This window comes from Falco naumanni, chromosome 6 (assembly GCF_017639655.2).
Source record: "Falco naumanni isolate bFalNau1 chromosome 6, bFalNau1.pat, whole genome shotgun sequence".
Taxonomy (NCBI): Eukaryota; Metazoa; Chordata; class Aves; order Falconiformes; family Falconidae; genus Falco; species Falco naumanni.
The window spans coordinates 4,542,726-4,567,945 of NC_054059.1; the positions used below are offsets into that span (position 1 = coordinate 4,542,726).

Consider the following 25,220-nt stretch of genomic DNA (forward strand, 5'->3'; position numbering starts at 1 on the left):
CCTTCAATAGCAAACCGGAGCGAGACTCTCGAAGAGCTGCCATCTACACTCTTCCAATGAAAAGCCTTGGATGAAAAAAGGTCTTTCTCCTTCGTAATGTTCCACTCGGCACTAACCTAACGCTTCTAGAAAAACAAGAGAAAAGCTGTAGGTTCTAATTCATAAAGGTTTAAAAGTTTTATGTCGCTTGTGAAATTGTCCAATTTCTGATCCAGTCACACCCACAAAGAAACAAGTAGTATGTATTCAGAGCAGTAATTGCATCAGAGCAGCAGCTGATTACTTCCATGTTTATTGGCCAGAACATCAACATAACTACCCATTTATACAAACCAACGTAAGTAAATTTTAATGCTGCTTCACAGCATTTCTGGTCGTCGAACCATTAGCCAACAGTTCTAGAAAATACTTTAATTTACCTGAGGTTTCACAAATAAGACTGTAATTTACATACAGCACATTTTGCATATATGTATCAAAAATTCTTGTTGGAGAAATAAATTACAAACAATGGTACAAAACCACTCCAAGCCACCCTTTGTTCAACAAGAACATGTGTGTGTGAATTTTACAGTTTTATTTTTTGCATTATTCTTACAGTAAGCAAACTATTCAGTTTATACAAAATAAACCTGGAGTTTTATATAGTTAAAAAAATCATCTTTGGCTAAACAAAGTTCTCTCTATTTTTGTACAGATTTATATATATATATATACACACATCAAATATTTTACATGACCACGTAGGAACCTGTACAGATACTTACAACAGACAGAACATTAAAAAAAGTTACGTAATTTACAAAAAAAGGAATCCAAGTCAGAACCAAAACAGTCAAAGCCCGCCCCCCCCCCCCAACCTGTACAGATAAGAAAGTAAATAAACACAGACAAAGAATAAACAACTTTGTAACAAAATAATGCCTGCTATTTTGAGACAGAGAGGAAGCACTTAAGTGGAGAGAAGCTACTTCCCTCAGTGCCTTCAGTACTGTGCACATTTTCATCTCTAAGGATATGGTTAAAATAGTACTCTTAGTAGAGTCTGGTTTTTTTCACAAACATGAATGCTACTCTGCAAACTGACTATTCTGCAAACTGACTCATTTAAATCTCCAAGAAGTAAACAAGTGTCACAAATATTTGTTAAGAACAAGCAAAAGCAGGTATACCAATTCTCCACTGAAATCACTATGCACTGCCAGCGTAGCATGGAAAATGACACTTGGTCACCAAAAGCGAACATTTCAGAAGCAAGCACATAAGATGGAAGACTGCCAGAACTGACATCATCACCTACTCAAGTCATTCCTTGTAACAGTTTCCAGAGCACTGTCTAAAACGAGGACAATGCACTGTTTGGCAGCATGACAATCCATTCTGTAGGTCACATCTACAATACTGCAAAGGTGTCCGTGGCAACATCACTGACAAATTATCTGATGGTTTATTAGAATGAGAAGCTTGTCCCATCAGTTGGAGAGGCAGCAAAAAACCCCATTACGCTGAAACTGAAGAAGCAGTCATTGGATTCTGAAAAAAAGCCAATTTAATCCTAAATTGTAAGGCAATGTGTTTAGGTGGGATTCTTAAACGAAGTCTAACTAAACTCAGCAGATGTTCTGACTGAACAAGGACTACAGCAGTTCTGATCCTCAAAAAAGAATAAAACCTCAAACATCAATGAATTCATAATACAAAAAATTGTGCAACTTCCAGGTATGTTTATTAGGGGGAAAAAAAAAAAAAAAGAAAAAGCTTTGCAGAAATTTGGGATAAAGAAGTAATATATGAGGGGGGGTGTGTGTATACATATACATACATACACACTTTTAGCATGTATTACTAAAACTGGAAGCAGTTATAAGAGTTCCTTAAAATAGAGCATAATGAATTTCTAATGTACTAAACAATTTGTAAAGATAGATACAATTGCTGTCAAAACATGCCAAGTTGACAAGCTTTTGACACTGCCCGTTTTTACAGAAAAGTTTTTCTCCTGGTTAGTAAGTATAAAATCACGTTTTATAAAACTGTAAAGGTCTGTTTCTAAATTAATTTTAAAAAGAAAATCACTTGTCAATTTTTATTTTTCTTAGTAAGACAGAATGTTCATTAAGTTGAAGACCTAAACTAAGTACCTTTCCCAGATGTAATTTGGAGCAGAAAAATATACTAGCCTTTTCCAAAGGAAAAACAAAAAAAAACCTGAAAAATTTCCAACGTATTTTTCATGGAAAAAAACCCTCCAACTATTCAAAATTCAATACTGTCTTTTAAAATATCATCAGAATTGCAAAATGTTTTAAACTACAAGACAATTCTTTGTAAATGAACACTCACTACAGCATTTCACAATTTAAAAGAAACTGAAAAATGGGTCCCTGCATTAATGATTGGCTTCATTCTTTCACAGAGGTTGGGACTCACTTTATTTGACTTCAAAAATCGAAAAGTTAGGGGTTTAGACTAGACAACTGGCTTAGATTTTCTCCACTGTCAATGACGACAGATGGACGTCCTAAAAGAGAAATTCATTCATCTGTGTTGAACACTGGCGTCATTAAGAATTGGCTTAGATAGTGTGCTTAAAGCTGAACACAAACCCTGAACTCAGATTCTCTCCTTGGAACCCACTATGAGTGACTAACAAATCAGCAAGAACCACCTATTCCTTACCATCAGAATCTGACACTAGATAAACAGCTTTTGGAACCGTTGCTATCATTGCCCTGCCTTATTTTAAAAGGAAAATGCCTAACTTCTTAAAATATGTTTCAAGATAACCAAGATTACATACCTGTCATTTTCCAGGATTATCTACCCACTGGATTCCAAAACACTCTTCTTAAAACCCTAGTTTGACACCACCATATGCAGTACTTCCGAAAAGTTAAGCAAGAGCCACCGTTTTCACTTGACTGCATGCCCTTGTCTTTGCTTATAGAACACATTTAACCAACAGATGTTACCCCCTTGAAATGATACCTCTCCATTTCCATGTCCCCATTCTTTCCTAGCTAGCTTGTTTGTGAAGTCCCCTCTGTGTCATTCTGATAAAGCACTTCAGAGGAAACCGGACAGGGAAGTAAATAACAGTGCACCAGATTACCAAACTCAGTATACTGGATACCTTCCACTAATCCCATCACATGAACGCAGTGGTTGTAGTCCAGTGTTGCTGGTAACAGTTAAACCCCATAGCCACGAAGCAACTTGTTGGTAAGTTTACTTGCACTTGGATTTCTTGAACAGCTTCATTAACTGCTTGAATCTTTCTGAAACCTAATGGAGGACACAAAAAGACATAACATTAAGGCCCCAGATTTCCGTACCTACAAAACCAGACTGATCTGACAGCCTAAAGTTTTCTTAAAAAGACCACTGTTTTATTTTTTATTGGCTTGCAATAAATTTTAGCGGGAGAATTTTAGGAGCACCATTAACAGGTTAACTGGATGTAGGAAGTCTTCCTATCCCTTTGACATCTAAAATAGCCTCTATGTCAGCTCACAGAGAGCTAAATCAACTACTGGTTTAACACAGGTTTCCTTACAACAAGGAGGGAAAAACTGAAGGTTTCACAGTCAATTGGACTTGAATTTCGCCAGGTATAACTGTGAGTAAGATTGAAATGTATGGACAAAAGCTTCTTTTGTACTCCACAGTTTATTGGATACTTCCTACCTTCTTGTACAACTGTTGCTTCGGGTATTTATGGCTCACCATAAAGTAATCTGCCTACTAAGGGTTTTACAAAACTGGTCTGTAGATGAGAGTCAAACATCTCTTCATTGAGCATAGTTACAGCTTACATAGCAACCTCATTCAATAGTAAGTTAGATTTTCATATTGCTATAGTGTATCTACCATCCACCAAACACCTAACTGGGAAGAGTGGCATAAATGCACAGATAACACTATCTTGCCCAACCATCCACCACAACAGCTTCTAAACCCTGCAAAGATTCTGTAATCATACAACACACCCTAAAAGCCAAATCCTGAGTACACAGGATTTCCTAACTTAGTCAAATGGGTGTTTCTCCCTTTCCATATTTGCAGGATAGAGATTAAGATAGCAATTCAAGACATGTACAAAGTTATCTGCAAACCTCTGGAAATATGCTACATCAACTTGACATCTGTGTCTTTTGAAGTTTTTTAATTAAAAACTGAAAGAAAAAAGGAAGCATTTTCATGAGACATGTCTTTTCTACAAAATCCTGGGGTATTTTTTCCCAGCTTTAATTTTAATTCTTTTCTAATTTATTAGAAGTGTGCAAAGGCTTTGGGCCTCTCTTTAAGTACTGATTCAACGATAGAAACAATCCTGTCATCCCTAGCTTATGATTGGACACAGCAGTTTCAATACCAATCAAACAGGTACTGAAGAATCCCTGGACCATAATATCCCTATCATGTGTATTTTAAAAAAGTAATAACTGGGAGAATCTAAGATATTTTTTTTCAAGAACCCCCCAAAAGACATGAGAAAAAAATTTCCAAATTTGCAGAAGATCTCCAAAGGTTTCTGTTCAACTGCAAACATAAATGTAGCAACATAGCTGTTATCAAATATATGAATGATAGCACCTACCTGATTTGGACTTTTGTTCAGCCTGGTGGCCAAGGAACCAAAGGTTTTGCTTGACGGCCCTTTTCTCTGACATTCCAGTAAAATTTCTCGGTCATCATTTCTAGAGCAAAAACACATTTTAAAAATATTAATACATATATATGTGTACATGCACACAAACAAACAAAGAAAATTGTACAGGCATATATAAAATTCTGAGTTTTTCCAAACTGTGGAACTTGAGTTCAAACAGCAGCAATGAACTTATGGAGGATCCTCCTCTCCCAGCACAGAGTAACAGGGTTCAGTACAAACAAGTGGTAGTGGAGATCATGCTACCCTATTAGAAAGGGTAATATGTATCCATATGAGGATTATTACAATTGAGTTAGCCCAAAACCAAAGTAATAAAATAGAATTTTAAGCTTCTAGACCAGACATTTAAACTTCCGTTGAAAAAAACCCTCATAAATTTAACAGGGGCCAGCGGTTCTAGACAGACTTGCCCCATTTTGCACAGCTAAGCAGCAGCTTTCACCATAGGCCCACTGACTCAAAGATTAAAAAGAGATGTTTGACTTCTCTTAAGTGGCTTAATACAACAAACACCGAGCACATCTACTGTCCACACAAGAATAAAGGACCGATAGTCTACTCTTGGGTGTGTCATTGATTTGCTGTTTGTCTCACTAAAGAATTTAGGTATACGTAAAATGTATATAGACAGTTGTTGTACAGTAGCTACTATGTACATTTGGTTGAAACCTGCCATATTCCAATAGATTATATTTAATTTCCCCCATTTCAAAGAAAAATGTAATGACTAGTTATTTGAATAAACTCAAGTTTTTTAGGCATAGTTCAAAGATGGACAAAGACTGAAATAAAAGAACTAGTCGTATTCATAAGGAAAACTGTAATAGTCTCTTCCTATCTCATCGGTTTGCACATTTAAAAATCATGCTAGCTTTCACAGTCTTTTTTTCATGGGAGTGCATTTTCTTTTAACATGCTACCTAGAAACTTCCTTTACATCTGAACTGTAGTTCGGAAAAGTCTGCCCTGAAAATTTTAGAAGCCACTTTATAAGATACTGATTGTATCAAGTTGTAGCAAGAACAGCAAAACCTGCTAGCTATGGTAAGGATAAAAATACACCACAATAATTTTGCATGTATTTTTAATACACAGAATCACCTCATTTGTCATTTACATCCTACTAACTGGAATATATGGGCTAAACTGTTGACTAGTACATTTCTGCAGACTGAGCAGCATAGGCCCCAAAGAAGAAAACTGTTTGCTTTCATCTCCTCCACAGAGAGAGGGCATCTTTAGCTGCTCTCCTTTACACAGACACTAATGCTTCCAGGCCTTGTAGGAACATAAAAGGCCTCCACCCCCTACCAAGCCTGCCTGGAATTTTTGGAGAGGGAAAGGAGCATGCAAACAAAAATTACAGACAGTGCAACATAGTAGGTCGTTACTTCAGCATTAAAAACAAAAGCAAAATGTATCCTTTGTTTTGAGAGATTGGGGTAAGTGATGGAATTAGTGACGATAATGGAAGCCACTGTCTTTAAGACAAATCTGATTGAACCTACCTAAGAAATTACTAAAAATTGTTCTCTTCCAAAGACTAACAGGATTACATTAAATCAGTTCACCTTTTAATTTTTTTTAAATTTTTTAAATATTTAAATTTTAAATATTCCTCTGAACAACTGTTACAGACAAAGGATAAAACAAGATTCCAGCACCTCTCAGTGCTACTCAGAGAAAACGTCAGCCTCATAAAGCCATCCTGCATAGACAGGAAGAAGCTCCTGCTCCACTATTTACAGCAGGATGTCGAGCTACTCAGCAACTTCAGCCATCAGCTAAATATCCTTTTCCTCCCACTTTTCAGTCTATCATGTAGTTTAAAACACTGTAAACCAATCAAACAGATCAAATCAGAAATTACCTTGTCCAGGAAACTACTACTTCTCCTTTCTTTTTAATGATGTTTTTGGCATACAGACTAGGTGAAGATGCAGATGACGATGCAGATGACGATGCAGATGACGCTGAAGGAGAAGAATCTTTGTTCTGCTGCAACTCATTCTTCTTACTAGAACATATCTTGGGTGCTGAATTTACCTCTTCAGACTTCGTATCACTTGCATCACTCCCTTCACCTGCTGATTCAGTTTCTCGTCGTTGCCTTTTTGAGTTGGAATTCTCTCTGACAGACTCCTTTTTCCTTTTTTTACTAGTTTTATCATCTACACTTATCTGGCATCCTTCACCAGTATTTGAGGTGGATTTTGTTTCAAAATTACATTCACCTGCTGCAGTCTCATTGGAAAACGCTCCTGTTAAGTCTATAAATGCACCAGCACGCTCTTCCAGTTCTTCCTTTTTATTACTGGTTTCCAAATTTCCTGCAGAAGTTTCCTGGCTCCTGTTATTTGCAGTGGATTTCACTGCACAACATGAAATTTCACCAACAATATCATCTGTTATGTCTACATATGACTCTAAACTGCATCCAACACCCATTTCATTTATGTTTTCAGATACTTTCAATTTGTGTGCCTGAGATTGCTCAGAGCCTTCATCTGGGCTTTCAGTGTCATGGTTCTCTGCGTCTGAAGATTTTCTACAGGGTCCAAGCAACCCAGTAGTTTCTTCCTTTCCAATACTATTACATGACTCCTTTAGAGGCTGAGGTAAGGCAGGATGTTGTTCTTTTCTGATGCTGACATGAGGCAACCGATCTGTCTTAACCAGATCTGGTTTGACAGTTCCTTGCACAGTGGCTGCTGAGGCAATCTGACTGTCCCTTTCTTTTGCCCCACTTCTTATTTCTTCTTTTTCAATCTTAGCTGAGGACACCCGTGCCTCCTTCACTAAAGCCACCTGATCAGATGCTGTTGAGATAGATGGCACTGCACGCCTAATCTTTACAATAAAATGGTCATTGGATTTCTCCATTATTACTGCTTGCATTGGTAGGCTGGGACGACACTGAAAACCGGGAGCAACAGGCCGACTTGTCCATGATGAAGAACAACTTGATTTACTGCTTGAGTTATCAGATTCTAAAGCCAAATGAATGTCTTGTTCAGTGGCATCCTCCTCTTCAAGTAGTGCATCTTCGCTGTAATGTGCACTGAGAACACCCTCGGGAGTTGAGCTAGAGTTATTCTCAGGTTTTAGGAAGCTGAGGTGAGCATCTGATTTCAAAGGTGATGGAATAGTTAAGGAAACAGCCAAATCTTCAAGAAGGATAGAAGAAACGAATGATTTATTCTTTTGTAAGTTGCATTCATCTTCTTTGCATGAAGCTGCATTTGTAGGAACCTCAAACATACAGCTTTCATCTAGTACATCGGGATCAACAGACATCTGAAGCCTAGATGCTAAAGAGGGAGCTCTTACAGGTGAAACAATAGGCCAGTTAATATCCTCTACTGGTCGAGATTCCACACAAGTCTCCTTTGGAACAATCTCTTGCACCAGTTCAGCAGCATTACCTCTGCATTTATAACTGTCTAAAACCTGTTTCTCTGGAGTCCTGAATTCCCACTCATTTCTGTCAATATTGCCACCATTTTTTTCTAAGAGATCAGAACCTTGCAATAAGCTTTTGAAAATTTCGCCCATTTGAGCATCACTTACAAGATTGAACGTAAGACTGGATGCTTGTTGTTCCGTAAGAAGCTCATAACTAAGATCAGATTTGTTAGCATCTCTGGAGAGTTGGAATCCTTCCTTTTCGTATTTAACACCCTTAAATGGAGTGAGAGTGCCTTGCAAATTATTCTCTTTAAAGAGGTGCACTTTGGCTTGGGAATTCCTCGTGTTATCAATGGAGTTAAGACATTTGGTAAAGGCAGGTTTTGGTGCATCTGTTTTACTTTTCTCGTGCTGACACTTAGGTCCCTGATAACCCACAATTTGCTTTGAAATGATGTATTCTTCGTGCTTTTGAGATCTGGCTTTCAGGGACCTTTTTCTAGATCTTTGCACATCATTTTTATGACCAATCTTGTGTTTTTGCTTTCCTGCTTTTTCAAATTTCCCTTCCTCACTCTCATTTTGCACATCACATAGTTTTATTATAATTCTCCTTATCTTTTCAAATAAGTAATCAAGCTGTTCATCTACAAATTTCCATAACTGTTTTTTCATATCTGATACTTGTTGTTCAAAAAGACGGTCCACTATTGCATTCTTTTTAACTTGCTTAAGTTTGGACTCTATAATATCACAGATATTCAATTTTACTGTCTCACCTAATGTAGACATCTTGGAAAAGTTCAAGTATTTTATTAATGATGTAAAATTTATGATACCAGATTCTATAATTCTGTGAAAACGTTGAACTGGGAAGTGTACCTTGAACTTCATGTAATTTTTCCTCATCTGTTTTCGTACAGCTCTTAGCATCTGCATGACTTCTTGTACATTTGAAGGTTCAACAATAACATGAACTATTTTTTCAAGAGAAGCAATGCTCACTGTTTTATTTTTCTTCATATCCTTCGAAGATCTGAAAGTCTGATTTTTATGCCTCTCTCCGTTCTTCTTTGTACTTACTTTCACAGAAATAAATTTTCCATAATCTTCATTGCAACACACAGTTTTGCTCTTTTGATTCTGCGGACTGCTGGTCAAATTTCGTGCCTCGGGAGAAGCTTTTGGTCTTGACTTCTTTGTATTTTCAGAGCCTCTTTCTAGTTTAGATTTTTCTTCATCACTGCTTATGATTTCTCCTTCTTCTATTTCATCTGAAGAGATACTCAGCTGGGACTCCATCTCCAAGTGTTCATCAGACATGCTAACTGGCTTCTGATTTTCTTTGTTTAACTCCTTTGACAAATTCTTTGATGGACAGACGACGACTGTACTTTCAGGAATTACATCTATGAAAAGAAAACAATTTGCCAATCACCATGAAGAATGCAATTATAAACAGACATTTTCAGAAAAACCTGGAAGATTCTTTTCTCTAAAGTGACCATTCAGAACCGTTTGAAACTGCCAACGACAACTTGGAAAGTCTGAGCTATAACAAGTTTGGGTGGTTTCCTTCAGCAGCTGCTAGTTTAAAGGATTTTTCTGAGCCTTGAAGGGCAAGTAAGACCTCAAAGTTTCACTAAAATCATGTGATCTCTCTCAGAAATACATCCAATGAAAACAGAAAAAAATCTAGCAGTTTCCATCAGCTTTGGACTTCTTTCCATTTATTTTAACAAGTTTTCTGAACACTGCACAATCTAAAATTTAACTTCAACATTATTATAGACTAACATCTACATACAGTAAGTGGCTTATCTTTTAACGAAACAAAATGAGAAGAACAAATGCCCTATTAATGATCTATTAATGTCAGGGCTGAAATAAAGGCTCTTTTGAGTCTTTCAATAAACTGACTTGCTAAACAAACAAGTACTAGGCAGCACACACATGATAAATCTCCTATTTCAGTTTTATGTGCATTTAAGATTACCATTACTGTAGCTAAGCACAACCGCATAAAAAGCTTTTCTCTCAGAAATTTTGGACAAAGTCTCCAGTTCAGGTTCCGGAATGACAGAAATGAGGTACGTGAGAGGAAAAGCTAAAGTTCTGCCAATTGTAGCATGCCTTACTCTGCCTCACAGATGTTTATTAAATCTTTTATATTTTTGAGATATCATCAAATATGTATTCAATCATTATTTTAATTTCAAACCAAATGCTATTTTGTTAAGAAAAATAAGCAATTACGGTTAGCTACAAAGCAGCATGCTACAAAAGATGAAAAGGCAAACTCATTTCCATTGTATAAAAATTCCACTGAAGTGTATATGTATCAATTAATAAGATTTGCAGTTAATTTTAGGCTTGCTGGGCACTCTAGTTAATAAAACACTCTTATGTTCAATTGCACATAATTAGACTACTTATTGACCTCTAACAAACATTTAATTTCATAAAAGATCATATTTAAATTGATCTCCATAAAAAAAATGAACTTGCAATTAAAACTTTAAAGCAACATTTTAAAAAGTTTACTTTACAGATTCTGCAGGAGCAAAAACATACTCTGCCACCGCTCCATTTCAGTTTTACAAGGATCAATAACCTACTCAAACAAATCAATATTTTGACAAACCAAACTATAAAATGAAAGTGGTCAAAATACAGTATTAATGTATGTACCCCTGTCCTACAGAACAGTAAAAAGGCGAGTACTGAAGTCAAAGACCAAGAGAAACCATTGCCTTCTGCCAATTTAACAGATGCAGAACATTTGATGTATTGTTAGTCACATCACCAAGACAACTAAGCATCTAACTTCAGAGCTGAAAATCGCTGCTGGATGGATTCCTCTAATAAGTAATTTGGGGAAACACTACAAAATCATAAAAATACTTTTATTTAATGTTCATCTACTCTGATCCCAAAGCTCCTGTGTTCCCCCACATATTCAAAAGAATGTAAACTGCTATAGGAATTCACAGTTAAAACAATAGCTGTCTCAAGCACAAGAGACACAATTCCTGAGCAAACCACACTAAGATTTGCAAGAAGATAGGATTATGCTCCAAAACGTAAGAAAAAGTATTTAAATGCAACTCTATAATTCTTCTTGTAGTAGGAAATCCAAAGTTCCAAGAAAGCTTTTGATGACTTGCAGCAGTATATTACAGAAAGATTTAAATTCACACAAGGAAAAGATCTGAACTTTGGGTCACCTATTTTCTCTTCCTGTGAGTACTATCATCGTATGTTATCTCCTTGATACCTTATTGAGGACTTATTAGTCTCTTACTTCATCAATGATAAATCCTAATGTTCTATTTGTTCTACTATTCTCCCCGCTGATTTACAATTATTAAGTATATATATGAATTCACAGTGAAATTAATCCAGATGGAGAGCAAAGCTACCTCTTAGCTGACATTCCTAGAAATTAACTCTTAGATACTCTCTCCAGCTTTCTCACAAATAAATACAATATGATCCTAAGGAACTTTTGCCCCTACAATTTCAGAGAAAAACCTAATGTGAACTACTCAGAACTAAATGCAATCAAGAAACCTACATGGATTTCCTTTTTAGAAGTTAGTACATAACTCTTATTTCAACGACTTATCTGGCAGTAGTGAGAAACTCCAATTTTTATAGCAGTAAATGGTCAACTGGCTACAGTGTTGGCTGTACTGTCAAATGGTTCCAACACAAAGGACCACTGAGACTTAAACAGCTTAAGAAGAAACAATTTGTATTTTTGCGAAAGCAGTTAAAAAAAGTCATTTCTGCTTTCCATGAATGGATCTTTTAAGCCTTTATGCAGAAAAGAAATTAGAATACACGTGTACAAATACCTTTGTTATAACTCTTCACAAGACCTTTGCAGGGACTTTCCATCTTAAGTGCTTTAGCCAAAGGGCGCATCGGACTGTTCAGTGGGCTGATGGCCTTCGGAATATACCTCAAGTGATTGAGATCAATGCTTAGTATTGAGCTGTCATCATCAACAGGAAACGGGTTCGTTTCTCTGTCTTTAGTTCTAGGGTACATCTCACCGCTAAGAGAAGATGCTGCAGTACGGATTTCAGTTAAGTCTGGCTCCAGACCACAAGCATTCTGGTCAACTAATGTTTCATCCTTCTCAGTTAACATAGTTCTGTCATGTGACTGAGATGTACCCGTATTAATTTCACAGATACCCTCTCCCTCAGTGGGACACTCAACATTTTCTGCAGCCAAAGGATCATCATCCTTCACTACTTCCATTAAAGAGTCTGGTTTTGTTTCGCTGGTATCATCTGTGATATCACAGCACTCCAGGTCACCAGAATTTTTGGCTTCAGAGTCATCCAAGACAAGGTTTTGAGAGCCACATTGGTCTGCTGAGCTTTCTATGTTAGCAGCTAGCTGTATTTTATCTTCTTTCTTCTCTGCTGCTGACTCTGGAAGGGCTCCCATACTTTCACTGACAGGTTCAGACTGTGCTGCTGCTGGTACATTATCATCCTGCATCACACCCACCATCACAGGCAAGTTTTCACACTCTGCCACGCTCCCTGCCACCTCCAGGGGCAAAGATTCAGGGTGATTCAGATCTGACACTGCCGCTGCTGTAGCTGGGGCTTCCGATTCAACCACATCACAAGCCTCTGCTGCTTCTGATGTTTCAGCCTGCATCTCATCAGGAACAGGTAACTCTGCTGCTCCTGGCAAGGCCTGGGGCTGTACCTGACCCACTTGTGCTTCTGGTAAGATTTCCGAGCTCAGTTCATCCACTGCCACTGCTGACAATGCTTCAGATTGTGCTGGATCTGCTGCTGCAACTTCCACTGCTTCATCTTCAGAATTAACAGGAACTGGCGGTGCTGGTGCCCCGTCACTTTGAGCTGCACTGTCCAGAACTTGTAGAGTTAAATCAGATGGCTCTGTGGGACCACAGTTAACAGGGTGGGCAAAATCTAACAGTTCTGCCTGCAGCGTGAGCTCTGCAGTCCCCTCATCAGCGGCCTTTGGGGAAGATGTTTTAAGTCTATCTGTTGGAGAGAGACACTGCTTCTTAGCAGGAGAAAGAGTTAAATTTAGCTTTTCCATAAAGCTAAGTTTTAAGTCTTTGCTTTTTGTCCCAGTGTGATCATCTTTAGTTTTGGGAACTTTATGGTCTTTAAAACTGTCTGCTACTCTGGATGTTGCTTCTAGCTTATAGGACTTGTTTCTCTCACTTTTTGTAACATCTGTACCTTTCTTGGATTCTTTTGCAGATTGGTGAAAAAATTCTTTTGCAACTTTTCTTTCATTTCTAAAATGTTTATTCTCATCCTGATTCTCTCTTTCTCTTTTCCTTTTTTCTTCAGTTCTGTGTCTTTCTGATTTGGAATGTGCTGTTTCCCATTCGTATCTACTACTATTTTCCTTCAAGCGTGCATATTTATGCTCTCTGCTTTTGGAACTAGAAGGTGAAGTCCTTCCGTCTCGAGAAGTATAATCATTTGCTCCCCTGTCTCTCCTGCAGTCAGTGTCTTTTCCTTTTCTAGACTCTTCCATGCGACACTTACGTGATTCATGAAGACTCTTTGAATGTTCATTCTTTGAGTGTGGACTACTCCCTCTACCAGATCTCCTTGGTTGCTCTTGTAGCTTTTCATTTGGTTTATTTTTTTGGCCAGCATTTTTTTCATCTTTATCATATGTTTTAATGTCTTTTTTTAATACATTTTGCGATCTCTCATCAGCAAACAATTCACCTCTTGTTTGAAATCTGTCTTTACCAGTAGTTTGTTTTTCCCTGGAAGAAACACCTCTTTCTACTCTTCTTTCTACACTTGGACTGCGTTTGAGTTTTAAGCTCTGACTTTTTTGTTGCAAGTCATTTTTACTAGCTTTCTCTGAAAGAGTTTTCAGCTTTTGCTGAGGATCTGAGTTTCCTTCTTCACTGTCACCGTTGTTTCCAGTGCTCTGATGTACTTCTCTTTTGTATTTGTTGCCATTTCCCCTACTGTACTGTTCATTACTTTTAATTTCTTTTCTTTCCTTTCTGTTATCCTTGTTGGAACTATGGTCATAGTTTGGCAGACAGGTATGAGTACTGTCAATGCAGAGCTCTTCGGGAGGGTATCTCAGCAAATACGGAGTGTTTCTTTTTTCAGAGCTAGACTTCCCGCTGTCTGTATTATGAGATGAGTAACTGTGGTATGTATCTTTTGAACAGTCATTTTTCATTCTGTGCTCCATCTTTACACTGTCACCTGAATCAGGAGGTCTGAATTTGGAATCTTTTGTTTTACACATCTCAGAGCACCTTCCATTAGTTGATCCTGGAAGGTATCTGGTGAAACTACTTCGATGACTGGGAAATTCTGATAGCCTGTTTATAAAAAGAAAAAAGTTACGTTAGTTTTGCATTTACTTAAACATAACTAAAGTCAAATTGCAATGAATCCACAGATCTCAAAATTTTTCATGCTTTCTTTCAGCTTCATGTTGAAAAAAAAGTGGGATAAAAAGAGAAGTTTAATAATTTCCATTAGCACAGAGCAAAAGAACATAATCTGTATCCATGCTTTTGAAATGAAATTCATCTAAAGAAAAAGCAAGATCTGTGGAAAAAATCTGTACTGGTTCTAACAATTTCAGTAATTCTGATGAGTATTTCATTGTCCAGTAATAAAAATCTTGCCCCAGAAAAAAAAAAAGGTTATTCTTTACAGCATTAGTGATTTTTAAAAATAAAAACACAAAGCAATTCAACACTTTACTACTTGGTAAAACAGCAGCCAAAAGAATAGGTAAAATGTGACTGTGCTTACTCTATACAATAAGCAAATAAACTACCATGTTTGGAACTTGCTGCAAGCTACAGAAAACAAGTAGTAAATTACAATAATCAAGCCTCACCAAGGCCACGTGCTACAGCTGCAAGGTCATAATAAAAAGGAAAAAAAAAATTTAAAGGGACACATGTAGCCTGTATGGCCCGAACTTACTCATTACTGACAGAACTCAACAGTTACCTCACCAGAAAAAAACCCGAACAAAAAACCACAACAACCCACTTTTCTGCCATATTTAACAAAACATCTCATTAAAATGACATGATTAAAGACAATTGCAACCTTCTTAAATACTCTCCATTATCTAAAAAGAATGATTGTGTCTAATCCATGCAGAGGGCAACAAAAGTAAGAGTCATACCAGCAAATGATGGCAGCAAACCACCAAATGTATGGTTCTTTTTAGAGCCAAAGATGAAGGGGCTGCTACACACAGATACTTGGTTTTAGCCTAAAATTCTATGTTGATTCAGTGTCCAGTTGCAAGGAGTCAGTTCACATGTAAAACAAATCTCTATTTATCTCCAATACAAAATGGGGTTAGTTTTGCTTTATAAAATCAAACACTTCCTATGGGCCAATACAGTAAATGTAAATATGTAATGATCAGCTTATACAACTGGCTCTACTCCAAAAATGTGACACCTATGTGAATGTTGAACTAAAACGAAGCTGCAGCTGCTGTAATCAAAAACCCTTTCCTGTATTTCTGTTTAATTTTGAACTATACCACAAAGTTTTTGCCACGCTTTAGGCTGGCTATTCGATCTGTGCTACATACGTGATAAATGTAATTGTATTCAAGTGAGGGGTTTGTTTTGGTTTTGATTTTTTTTTTTTTTTTTGAGATAAGCACTAACAAGTCCCCTTAAAGATATTATCTTTGAAGTAGTCTTTACAGATAGGTAGATTGCCTAAGATGAGCTAATTTACTACAGACCACGCAGCAGACAAGGCATGCTTCTAATACCTCAAAGTGCCACTTTCCCCACAATTTTCCATGATGTATGCCCCCAAAATGCCTAGATCAAATACCTTATACATAAATTTTTAATCATCATCAGAAGGCATTGCAACAGAGTTTGTAAACTCTTTAATGAGGTCAAGTATTCAAAACAACAAAAATATTTTTCAAACAACGTGATTTAAAACCCAGAATACCACAGTCAAAGGTGTGAAAATGATAGCTGTCGTACCAAAGCCAATCAACTGTAAGAATTACAGGTTAAAACCTCTTAACCTCCATCAGATCATACCTGGTAATTTTCTGTATTTAGGAAAAAAAATAAATCACAGTTATTATGCATATAGCCCCTAGCACAGTAACATCAAATGACCTTTCTTTATAACACCTTTGGAGCCAGAAAACATCAAATTGTCAAACTGAAACACAAACTAATGTGGCCGATGTCACACAAGTGACAAGCAGGTAACCCTGTGATAAGCTAGGGGTTCTCAATTCTGGAACCGTGCTCTGGTTTCAAGTGGTTCAGAAACCTTAGACTCAGCTACTCTCGTATCCATACTTTAATATTTGTAACTCCTTGCCATAAGATTAGTAATACACAGAAATTGCCAAGAATTCTCTAGCTGCTACTTCCCACCATGGGAGACAGGGCTTTCATATCTTGCCATGAAAACATTACATAGTCTCTTCATTATTTTCATTTGTTGTCTGAAGTTCCAAGGAATTCATGGTTGAGGCCATAACAGACCAGTTCTGAAGTTGAACTATGTAAGATAGCATCTGCTTTGAAACGTGGAAAATGGTTAGGTAACCCACCAGGAATGGTGGCAATGGTCACCCTTTGGATTCCTCCTCATTTTGTTAATTAGAAACCAAAGACCTCATCAAGAAGAGACACTTACCTATTTTCTGATTTTACCAGTACTTAAACCCACACAAACAATTATTTACTAAGTAATGAAGAAAACCATTAGTTTAAGTAAAACACCACAAAAGTTTCTTACAAGTATACAAACATGATCAGACAAAAAGCATGCTTTCAGTTCCACTGAGTAGTTGTACCTTTGATGGAGATTACTGATTTCTTCATCCTTACGGTTAATTTCCACTCTTGCTGTTTTGATAAGTGCTGAAATATTCTTTTTCAGAGCTTGGTTTTCATTCTGCAGAATGACATTCTATTTTAAACATATATACCAAAAAAAGAGAGGGGGAGAGAGAGGAGAAGAAAAAAAAAAAAAAAAAAAAAAAAAGAAAAGAATTAGCTTGGGTATCCAAACACATAATGTAAAACAGTGCAAGACAACCATTAGAAAAAGTCCCGTCACACGCAAACTGACAGTAGAACATACAGAAACTGTTTTGGAGAAGTCAGAGTTACTGAGTTCTAAAGGAATTTTTTTTTTTTTAAACATCAATCGCATTTATGTTCCTGTTTCTGTTCCTAGTAACTATTTAAGATGTTTCAAGCATTCAATTTATTAAAACCAAAAGATGCTAAAAAAATTATAGTCTGCCCCTTTGCTTCATTCTTTTACTCAATTTATTCCTTTCCTGGTCACTGTATCAAATGAGAGATGTAGCTTTTAAGCACTTTCAGAGAAAAAGGGTAATTGTGTTTCTTTCAAGGTATTAAACCAAACTTTGGGTGCGCTATCATTCCAGCATTTCTAGAGATGTTCCAGAATGCTCTGTCAGTCCTAGAGATAGCCCCTTCTCTTAATAATTATCCTCAGCAAAGCCTGCTCAGAAAGGCAGACTAGTTGTGCAGAAAACTATAGATGTGTCACAGGGCAGAAGCTGCTTACCACTGCAAAGCATAGAACCTTTGGGACTTATCTGTAATACACAGTAAAGCATGTTGCAGAATTGTAAAATAATCTAACTATATAGAATGGCACAGCATGGGGGTACTAGCTGAAGTAGAAGAGCAGTTCAGCCTCATCAAAACAGCACTGTGCTCAAAGCAATGCAGACATCTTCCAGTTCTAATGGCAGCTCCAGTACAGCTGCAACCTTCTTCCTAGTGTGGTAAAGGCCTATTTTTTTAAAAAGCAAGAGAACTGGATACCTTTCTGATAACTACTCATTTGACGTGCTTATTTTTCTAATTAAGGAGATAGAAAATAGCTTAAGCAACTAAAGTCTTACCGCACACAACATAATGAAACTAGCAAGATCAGTGAGTAAATTCATCAGTAGGCTATCCTACCAACTGTCCTAGGCAGAACCTCCTACAGAGATGCTTCACAAACCATCCATGTGATGGATCAATTCTGGAAAGCACATGAAATTAACTCTCTTAAAGCAATAGCAAAAAAAAAGTTTGCTTTACATAAATCTTGATAATGTTGCCCTTTGAAATACAGTACCTGTGCCTGTATTTCCTTAAATTTCTTCATCAACTCTTTAATTTGCTGCTGACATTTTCCATATTCTGCCTGCAACTGCCAAGGAGAGAATTCACAGCACAGAAGCGGATTTAATTACACAGAAAAGTTACTCCTCTGGATTTATAGTTAGTTAACACACTTATGTGTATTAAAAATCTCTGCTTTTCTTCCAAAAGTAACATATTAAAGCCACGTTAAAACAAAAAGCCTCAATATGCTCCAACAGGTACACAAGTCTCTAAAACATCACAAACACCCAGATAAGAGGAAATATGTATGTGCTTGCCCAACAGACTACAGGCTAACAGGAAATCATATTATTGTGAAATTCAAGACAATTACCAAGGAGCAGGAGTTCTCAGAGCCCTACAGATGGGAACTTGTCAGATTTTAGATAATGCAAAAGAGATAAACAAAAACACAACACAAAGTTACTACTGGACTGTACAGTGCAAAACTGGACTGCAAAAATAGGCTGCAAAGGACATGCTCTTGTTGAGATCACAAAATTAATACATACACATTTGGCATGAGCCCTTCTTTAAAAGCAGATAGGAACAAAACTTTCACAGAAGAATGGACAACTTCCCTATTGTCATATTTAACAGTCGACTGCTTTCAGAGTGACATTTTCATCACTTTGTAGACTCCTGGAGGTTTTGCTCATGCTTCTTCTATAGTGCATTATACCTATGGATGTCTGTCCCTTTTACTCCAAGGTTAGTTAAGACGTGTCTTATGGACCAGGACAGGTGATGCTACATGAGTTAAGTGTTCTGCTAATTTGCTAGCAGTTACCTACTGCATGGTTGTCTTCAGTCTCAAGGACAAAATTTAATGACATGTAAGATTAATCCATGACCCATCTGCTTTAGTGTGGTAAAATTTGTTGGGAGATGTGGATAACTGGCTAGGTGAAAAAGTTCACATAGACATAGTCCAGCTGGCTGGACAAAAATGCACATCGCTCTCAGCTTATCTGAAGTAAAGCAAAAATACACTATCCTTGGCTGTTCTTGTTACACAATAACAGGAAGATTGCGGTGGGAAAAGAATGTTGCAGGTGGGAACAGATAACTACAGAAGAGAAACTAGGGGCGAGCTTGGTATTTAGGCAACTAACCAATAATGAGCTTAACTTTTGTAATTGTATGAGCTAATTATAACAAGGCATAAAAGGTGACTGTAAGGTACAATAAACGAAGTCTGCTGATCACTCATATTGAGTGACCGTGTCTTCCCTCCGTCGCGACAGGGAGAAATGTCAAGACTAGCTTTGTATCAGACATCAGAACAGATATTTAACTAGAAAGACATTACAGTACATTTTCCCATAATGTATCTGACACACGAACCACATGCAAAGGGCATTAAATGAGAACAGACCATGTCACAGAGTGAGAGATTCACTTATTATGATAAACTTGTTGACATAACAGTTAATTAGCACACTCTTGGGTTTACTTACTTAAAAAGTTTCCCTATTTTCCCAATAATGTAAGCATACTGACAACATTTTTTGCACTTTGCACCAGAAAATTTGGAATAAAAAACCTCCAGAACACCAGAATTATTTTTGTCACGTTAACACATACCTCATTGTAGGATGCTTCCTTAGCAGTCCCTTCTTCAATTAATATCTCATCAAATAAATTTAAGCTGTTTCCAGCTGGTGTAGAATTTGGAGCAGAGTTGTCTGTAGAAAGAAAATCAATTACGTCAAGAAAACAGTACTTTTCTAGCCAGGATGCATTGTGTCACTGAGGAAAACACAGGACCTCATCTGGAGAAATTTCTTTGCTGAATTTCAACATCTCTTTCAACATTTATGTTAGTTTTATTGGAAATATTTGATCCAATTTACACCGACATAAAAGGTAACGATGAAAAGCAAAGTTCAGCTGAAAACACGGCATTAGAAAAATTAAGAGATATACAGGACATCCAACAACAAAGATGGCTGCATTCTGTGACTTCTAATAAGTAGTTTTAAGTCAAAGGAGAGCTAACTCACAGTAAATCTACCCAATTTACAAAGCAAGAAGGACTACACCTTAGCAGTGATCTGAGGTTCTGCAATTCCAGAGCCAATAGATAGCAGAAAGGCAGAATAAATACAAGCATCCTACAATTCATACAGCTTTTGGCCAGACCCCACGCTAGAAACATTTGCAGTTACAGAAAAAAAAATTACTGAGAAAAAGAATACTCAGATGCTAACAACCTCCTACACATTCACATACACTGACCAGTTGATCCGAATCAAATGAAGTTATGCTGTCGAGTTGGTATAGGGTTGAATACCATGCTTCTTGTGTTGAATAAGTGTTTTTTTGCTGGTTTATATCCCCTCACAAATGTAAACTCCCCAGCTCTACTTCAAAAGAAATGAAAGAAAAAACCCACAAAACAAAAACCAACCCAACACCCAAACACCCCAATCATTCAGGTAATGGTGCTTTTCCTTCAGATCAACCTGTGTTCTCTGTTCACCAAATACGCATTGCTGACAGGACCTGACTTATGACACCTCTGAAATATAGATCCATTTCCAGATGAATAAATGAAGTTAGCTACCAAAGCTGCACTTAATCCCTTGGACAATACTATAATACATAGAATATTATTAACACAATGCAAGATGACATGCAAATAACATTTATCTGTATAGAGCAAAATTCTCACCAATTCTGTTTTAAAATTTAAAACCAAGATATCCCAGAACTAGACTATATAAAACGCTTGCATTGCACTCTTATTCCTCCTTACATCTTTTACGTGTACTAGACAATGCATCTCAGTATATGAAACACGGATTTAGAGAATACTCTTATATGCTGTAACAAATACAAAATGGAAAACAAGAGAGTTATAGATGCTTTATGTCTGTAGAATATCATATAGCCCTTCAATAAAAATTCAATGGCCTTGCAGTAGTCAAGTCACTAGAGACACACTTGTGTAAATACCAGAAACAGCATTTCATTAAACGGTACACTAAGACTCCTAAAAAATAATAAACAAAAAGGTGCGGGGTCCATTTCTTTCTTATCTTCAAAGTTAAAAGAGGAAATTAATTTACATTGGGATGTGAAATTACTGAGAAAGTAACAAAAGATTAAAAGGATTACTGAATGCACTGTATCACACAAATTATGCTTTGGAGCTCTCACTGGGGATTTAGTGACCAGTGACTGTAGGTTCTGGTCCTGAAGCTATTTAAAACCCACAAAATAAAGGTGCCTTTTTCAAGGTAAAATGTCCCATGTCAAGGCACAGATAGAATAGATAAGATTGCTCTGCACCTCTTTATATGCCAAAGTCTCTTAAAATAACCAATATCAATCACATGAAAACTCCTATCACTCAGCTAAAAGATTTAGGAAGTTGCTGTATTTACACAGGAGTGTAACATACATGTCTTAAGTTTAAAGAAGTAGCTCAGAGCCGTATGTTACACCAGCTAAATATAAAGCTAACTGTTTTTTTACTTAAAACCAGCCTAAGAAACACAGAGAGTACATAATGCTCCAAGTCAAGCAGCAGCAAGATACAATCAACCTACCAGGAACTGTCAAACCATTGTCCAAGCCATCATAAATATCCACTGAGCTCTCATCACCTTCCCTGAAGGGGGAAGCTTCAGCTAAACAAAACAAAACAAAAAAAGAAGCCAAAGTAAACATTTGGTAAACTCCAACCTCTAACTTTCCCATAAAATAAGTGCATTTGTGATCGTAGACCAGTAAAGAGTAGTAAAAGTAGTAGCACAGGCTAGTAAAAGACAAGGGAATTTTACTCAGCAAGCTACTGCTATTGTGGAGAAAAGATCTTCAGCCATCATGGAGAAAAGACAGTCTTGTAAGATCAGTTTCTGAACACTACAAGAACTGTGCCATATGAAGCAAGTTTTATGGCATTAAGTACAAATAAATTGTAAAATTATACGCCAAGTCAATTTGATGTGAATTTGAAACTGTTTCCTAGAATACATTGAATACAAAAGTCAGACAACTCAGAAACAAAAATAAAAGAATTAGTATGATAAAATCCCTACTGTGAAAAGAAACATTTCAGGCTAAACAAAGTAGTGTAGAAGTCTGTATCATAACTCAAAGAGTTTGCTTTAGTACTGCCATCTATTCCCAAGGCTAACTGGTACTGTAAAAGTATTTTAATCAAAATCTGCAGCTCTCTTCACATCTTTTTCCAATGCCTCTTATCACTCTCATCCCCAATACGTGTATTACTCCAGTTCTGCAACAAATATTATTACTATTAAAAAAAGAATAATCAATATCCACAGTCCTTCTCAGGCTGGGAATCTCACAAACATATGTCAGACGAATCAACTGTGGAGCTGGAAATAAAGTTTGTGTACCCTGATTGCTGGTACTATACCAGATGATAGCGCATTTGCTCTTACAAACAGCAAACAAAGGAACAACCCTCCTAACCACCCAAACACACGCTTCATTAAGATGCAGCAAAGGTTAACTTGTATACCATAAACCACAGGGGAGAGACCAGTTCCAGGAACCCCCTCAAAATGTACTAGAAATCCAAAGTACAGAGTTATGGTTTAAAATCTAAACTTACTAATTGGATAAGGCTTACGATACTGGGCCACTGATGTTTAGAGTTGAAGCTCGCAAGAATTTTTCCCAATCTAAATTATTTCTGTTTTGTTTTCCAAGTTATTTTTTTATCTATTTGTTTTCAGAAGACTGCTTGTGTTACTTGACTACAAAACAAAGTAATCTAACACATCTTACCACTGTAGCGGATATCAAACAGTCCCAGTTCATCCTCATCTGTTGCCATGATATAAACTCCCTATGGTTTCCCCATCTGTGAGTAAGATATCAGAGGAAAGACAACACATTAATTGATAATTTCAGAACAACATCATAAACCAGAAGCATCTTGAAATAAGTCAATTATACCTGAGCTACCTGCATCCCTTGCTCTTCAACAAAATCCAACACCAAAACGAGAAAACTTACCTCAAGATAACAAAAGTAGAGCCCCATCAAGGGGAGTAAAAAACCGTCTCATAAACAAGCATTCTGAAGATCTTCAGCTGTATCTTTTAATTTGTATGTGTCAAATCAAGATCTTATGAAAAAAAATTGGTATGAAAACAAGCAGTGCATGCTATGAATAGGTTATCTGAAGGCGCACCTTAACCAGTTAAAATAACCCGACTTCTCTGCTGACTATTTAAGAGCAAGTTTCCCCTCTCTGACACCAGCAGCCAAACCAACGAGCGCCAGCAGGCAAGAGGGACCGTGACGCTGATGCTCGGCCACGGGACGCAGCGCGTCCGCCACAGCACCCGCTGCAGAACGACCCCGGGCGCACAGCCGCGTGCGGCACGGACACCCGAGCAGCCCTGACGCCAGAGCTGCTGCCTGCACCGCCACAGCACCGGCTGGGCAGGGAAGGCGAGCCCGGGAGTCCCGCGGGGGTGCCGGGGCTGGCGGAGGCACGGAGCAGCCGCCAGGCAGCTGGGAGGCGGCGGCCTTGCCCCGCTCCCCAGGCCTCACCCGCCCTGCGCGGCCGGGAAGGGTCCCCGCCCGCCCGCCCCGGTGCTGCCGCGGCGGAAGCACCCAAGGCCTCGCGGGGGTCAGCGCGGGAGAGCCGCCCGCCGCGGCCCGGGAGCGCGGCCCCAGCGGCTGCCGCACGGGTGGCACCCGCAGCCCCGCCATCGCCGGCGGGCCGGGGCGAGCAGGCTGCGCCGGGGCTGGGGCCCGTGGGAGCCCGGACCGGGCCAGGCCGAACCGGGCGGCGGGATCCGCACAGGAGTGGGGGGGAGGGGAGCGGCACCCGCGCTCGGCGCCGCCTCGCCCCGCGCCGGCAGAGGACAGGAAGAGACGGGAGGGGAGAGGAGAGGAAGGCGCCGCCAAGCAGGCCGCCGCGGGCTTTACTCACCGGTTAACCGCCGCGCCGCGGCCCGCCGCCCCCGGCCCGCGACACCCCGCAGGTCGCCGTCGCCGCTGGTCCCGCAGGCCGGGCGCCGAGGGGGCGGGGCTCCCGGCCGCGGCAGCCAACGGCCGCAGACGCACGGGACGTCCCCGGCCGCGATGTCAGCGAAACCCGCCCCCGGCCCGAAGCAGTTGGCGCCAAAGCGAGGGAAGCCCGGCGGCCGCGCCCCGCCTCGCCCCGCCCCGCCCCAGCCCCGCGCGCGGGAAGCCGCGCGGCCCCCGGCGGGCGGGCGGGCAGGCAGCTGGGGGGCTTCGGCCCGGGGGTGGCCGCCGGAGCCTCCTACAAAGGCTGAGACGGGTGGAAAGGGGAGAGGAGGGGTCGCGGGAGGCTCCCTGGGCCGCGCCGGGCGGTGCAGCCGCCGGAGCGACGCGCCCGCGCACCCGGTGCCGGTTGGGCGCGGGGGGGCCGTGCCCCGCGGCTGCGGTGGGGTGGGCGTGAGGCAGCTCCGGCGGCTCCCCCGGGAGGCCCCAGGTTTAAGTCCGGTTTCTGCTCTCAGCGAGCCCGCTATCAAACCCCTCCGCAAACACCGCTAGTACCTCGGAGCCGCACTCGGGCGTTATAAGCCGCCGGTGGCCAGCGAGCCTGACGTGGGGGTGCTGGACGTAATGCCGGCGTTCTTCCTCCCGAGCCCGAACCACCGGTTTGGGTTAATCACCACCCGCCCTCCTACTCGGTCAGGACCATGACCTGGATTTAAAGGGCTTAAGGGCAAGCGCCGCGGCTGGTGGCCCTCAGCCTGGGCCTGCTACAGGCAAGTCCTGCCGCAGCAGCGCCAGCCAGCTTCCCTGGGGAGCGGGGCCCCGCCCGCGCGGGCTTCCAGCGCCGTGAGAGCGTGGGACGGAGAGGCTCAGCCCCGCTCCCGGACGGGTCCCCGCGGCGGCAGCGCGCTCCGCCGGGGGGCGGCTCCCCTGCGCCTCCCAGCATGCAGCAGGTGCCCGCGCGCCGCGGTGCATGCT

The 25,220-nt window shown here is 39.7% G+C and overlaps 1 protein-coding gene across 3 annotated transcripts; it reads right to left on the reverse strand.

Moving 5' to 3' along the window:
• Nucleotides 1-276: 276 nt before the first annotated feature.
• On the reverse strand, nucleotides 277-25,147 carry CASP8AP2 (caspase 8 associated protein 2). Of its 3 annotated transcripts, none has more exons than XM_040598209.1 (10): nucleotides 24,801-25,147; nucleotides 23,052-23,127; nucleotides 21,842-21,922; nucleotides 19,872-19,972; nucleotides 18,256-18,330; nucleotides 16,946-17,061; nucleotides 11,944-14,450; nucleotides 6,546-9,492; nucleotides 4,601-4,700; nucleotides 277-3,285 (listed from the first exon to the last, which is right to left on the reverse strand). In XM_040598209.1, exons 2-10 carry the CDS (start codon nucleotides 23,098-23,100, stop codon nucleotides 3,229-3,231), a joined length of 6,033 nt encoding a protein of 2,010 aa, XP_040454143.1. In that variant the 5' UTR covers nucleotides 23,101-23,127; nucleotides 24,801-25,147; the 3' UTR covers nucleotides 277-3,228. The 3 variants fall into 3 exon arrangements, with proteins under 3 accessions (XP_040454143.1, XP_040454144.1, XP_040454146.1); XM_040598210.1 differs by lacking the exon at nucleotides 24,801-25,147 and adding an exon at nucleotides 24,211-24,351; XM_040598212.1 differs by lacking the exon at nucleotides 18,256-18,330.
• Between the last annotated feature and the right edge of the window lie 73 nt (nucleotides 25,148-25,220).

Bases quoted from the DNA above. Each gene is read 5' to 3' on its own strand.
- CASP8AP2 (XM_040598209.1), bottom strand. From the start codon at position 23,100: ATGGCAACAGATGAGGATGAACTGGGACTGTTTGATATCCGCTACAGT. The intron at 21,923-23,051 runs GTAAGATGTGTT...TGTTTTGTTTAG, and splicing joins GTTTGATATCCGCTACAGTG to CTGAAGCTTCCCCCTTCAGG. The intron at 9,493-11,943 runs GTATTTGTACAC...TTCTTTTCATAG, and splicing joins TGTGAAGAGTTATAACAAAG to ATGTAATTCCTGAAAGTACA.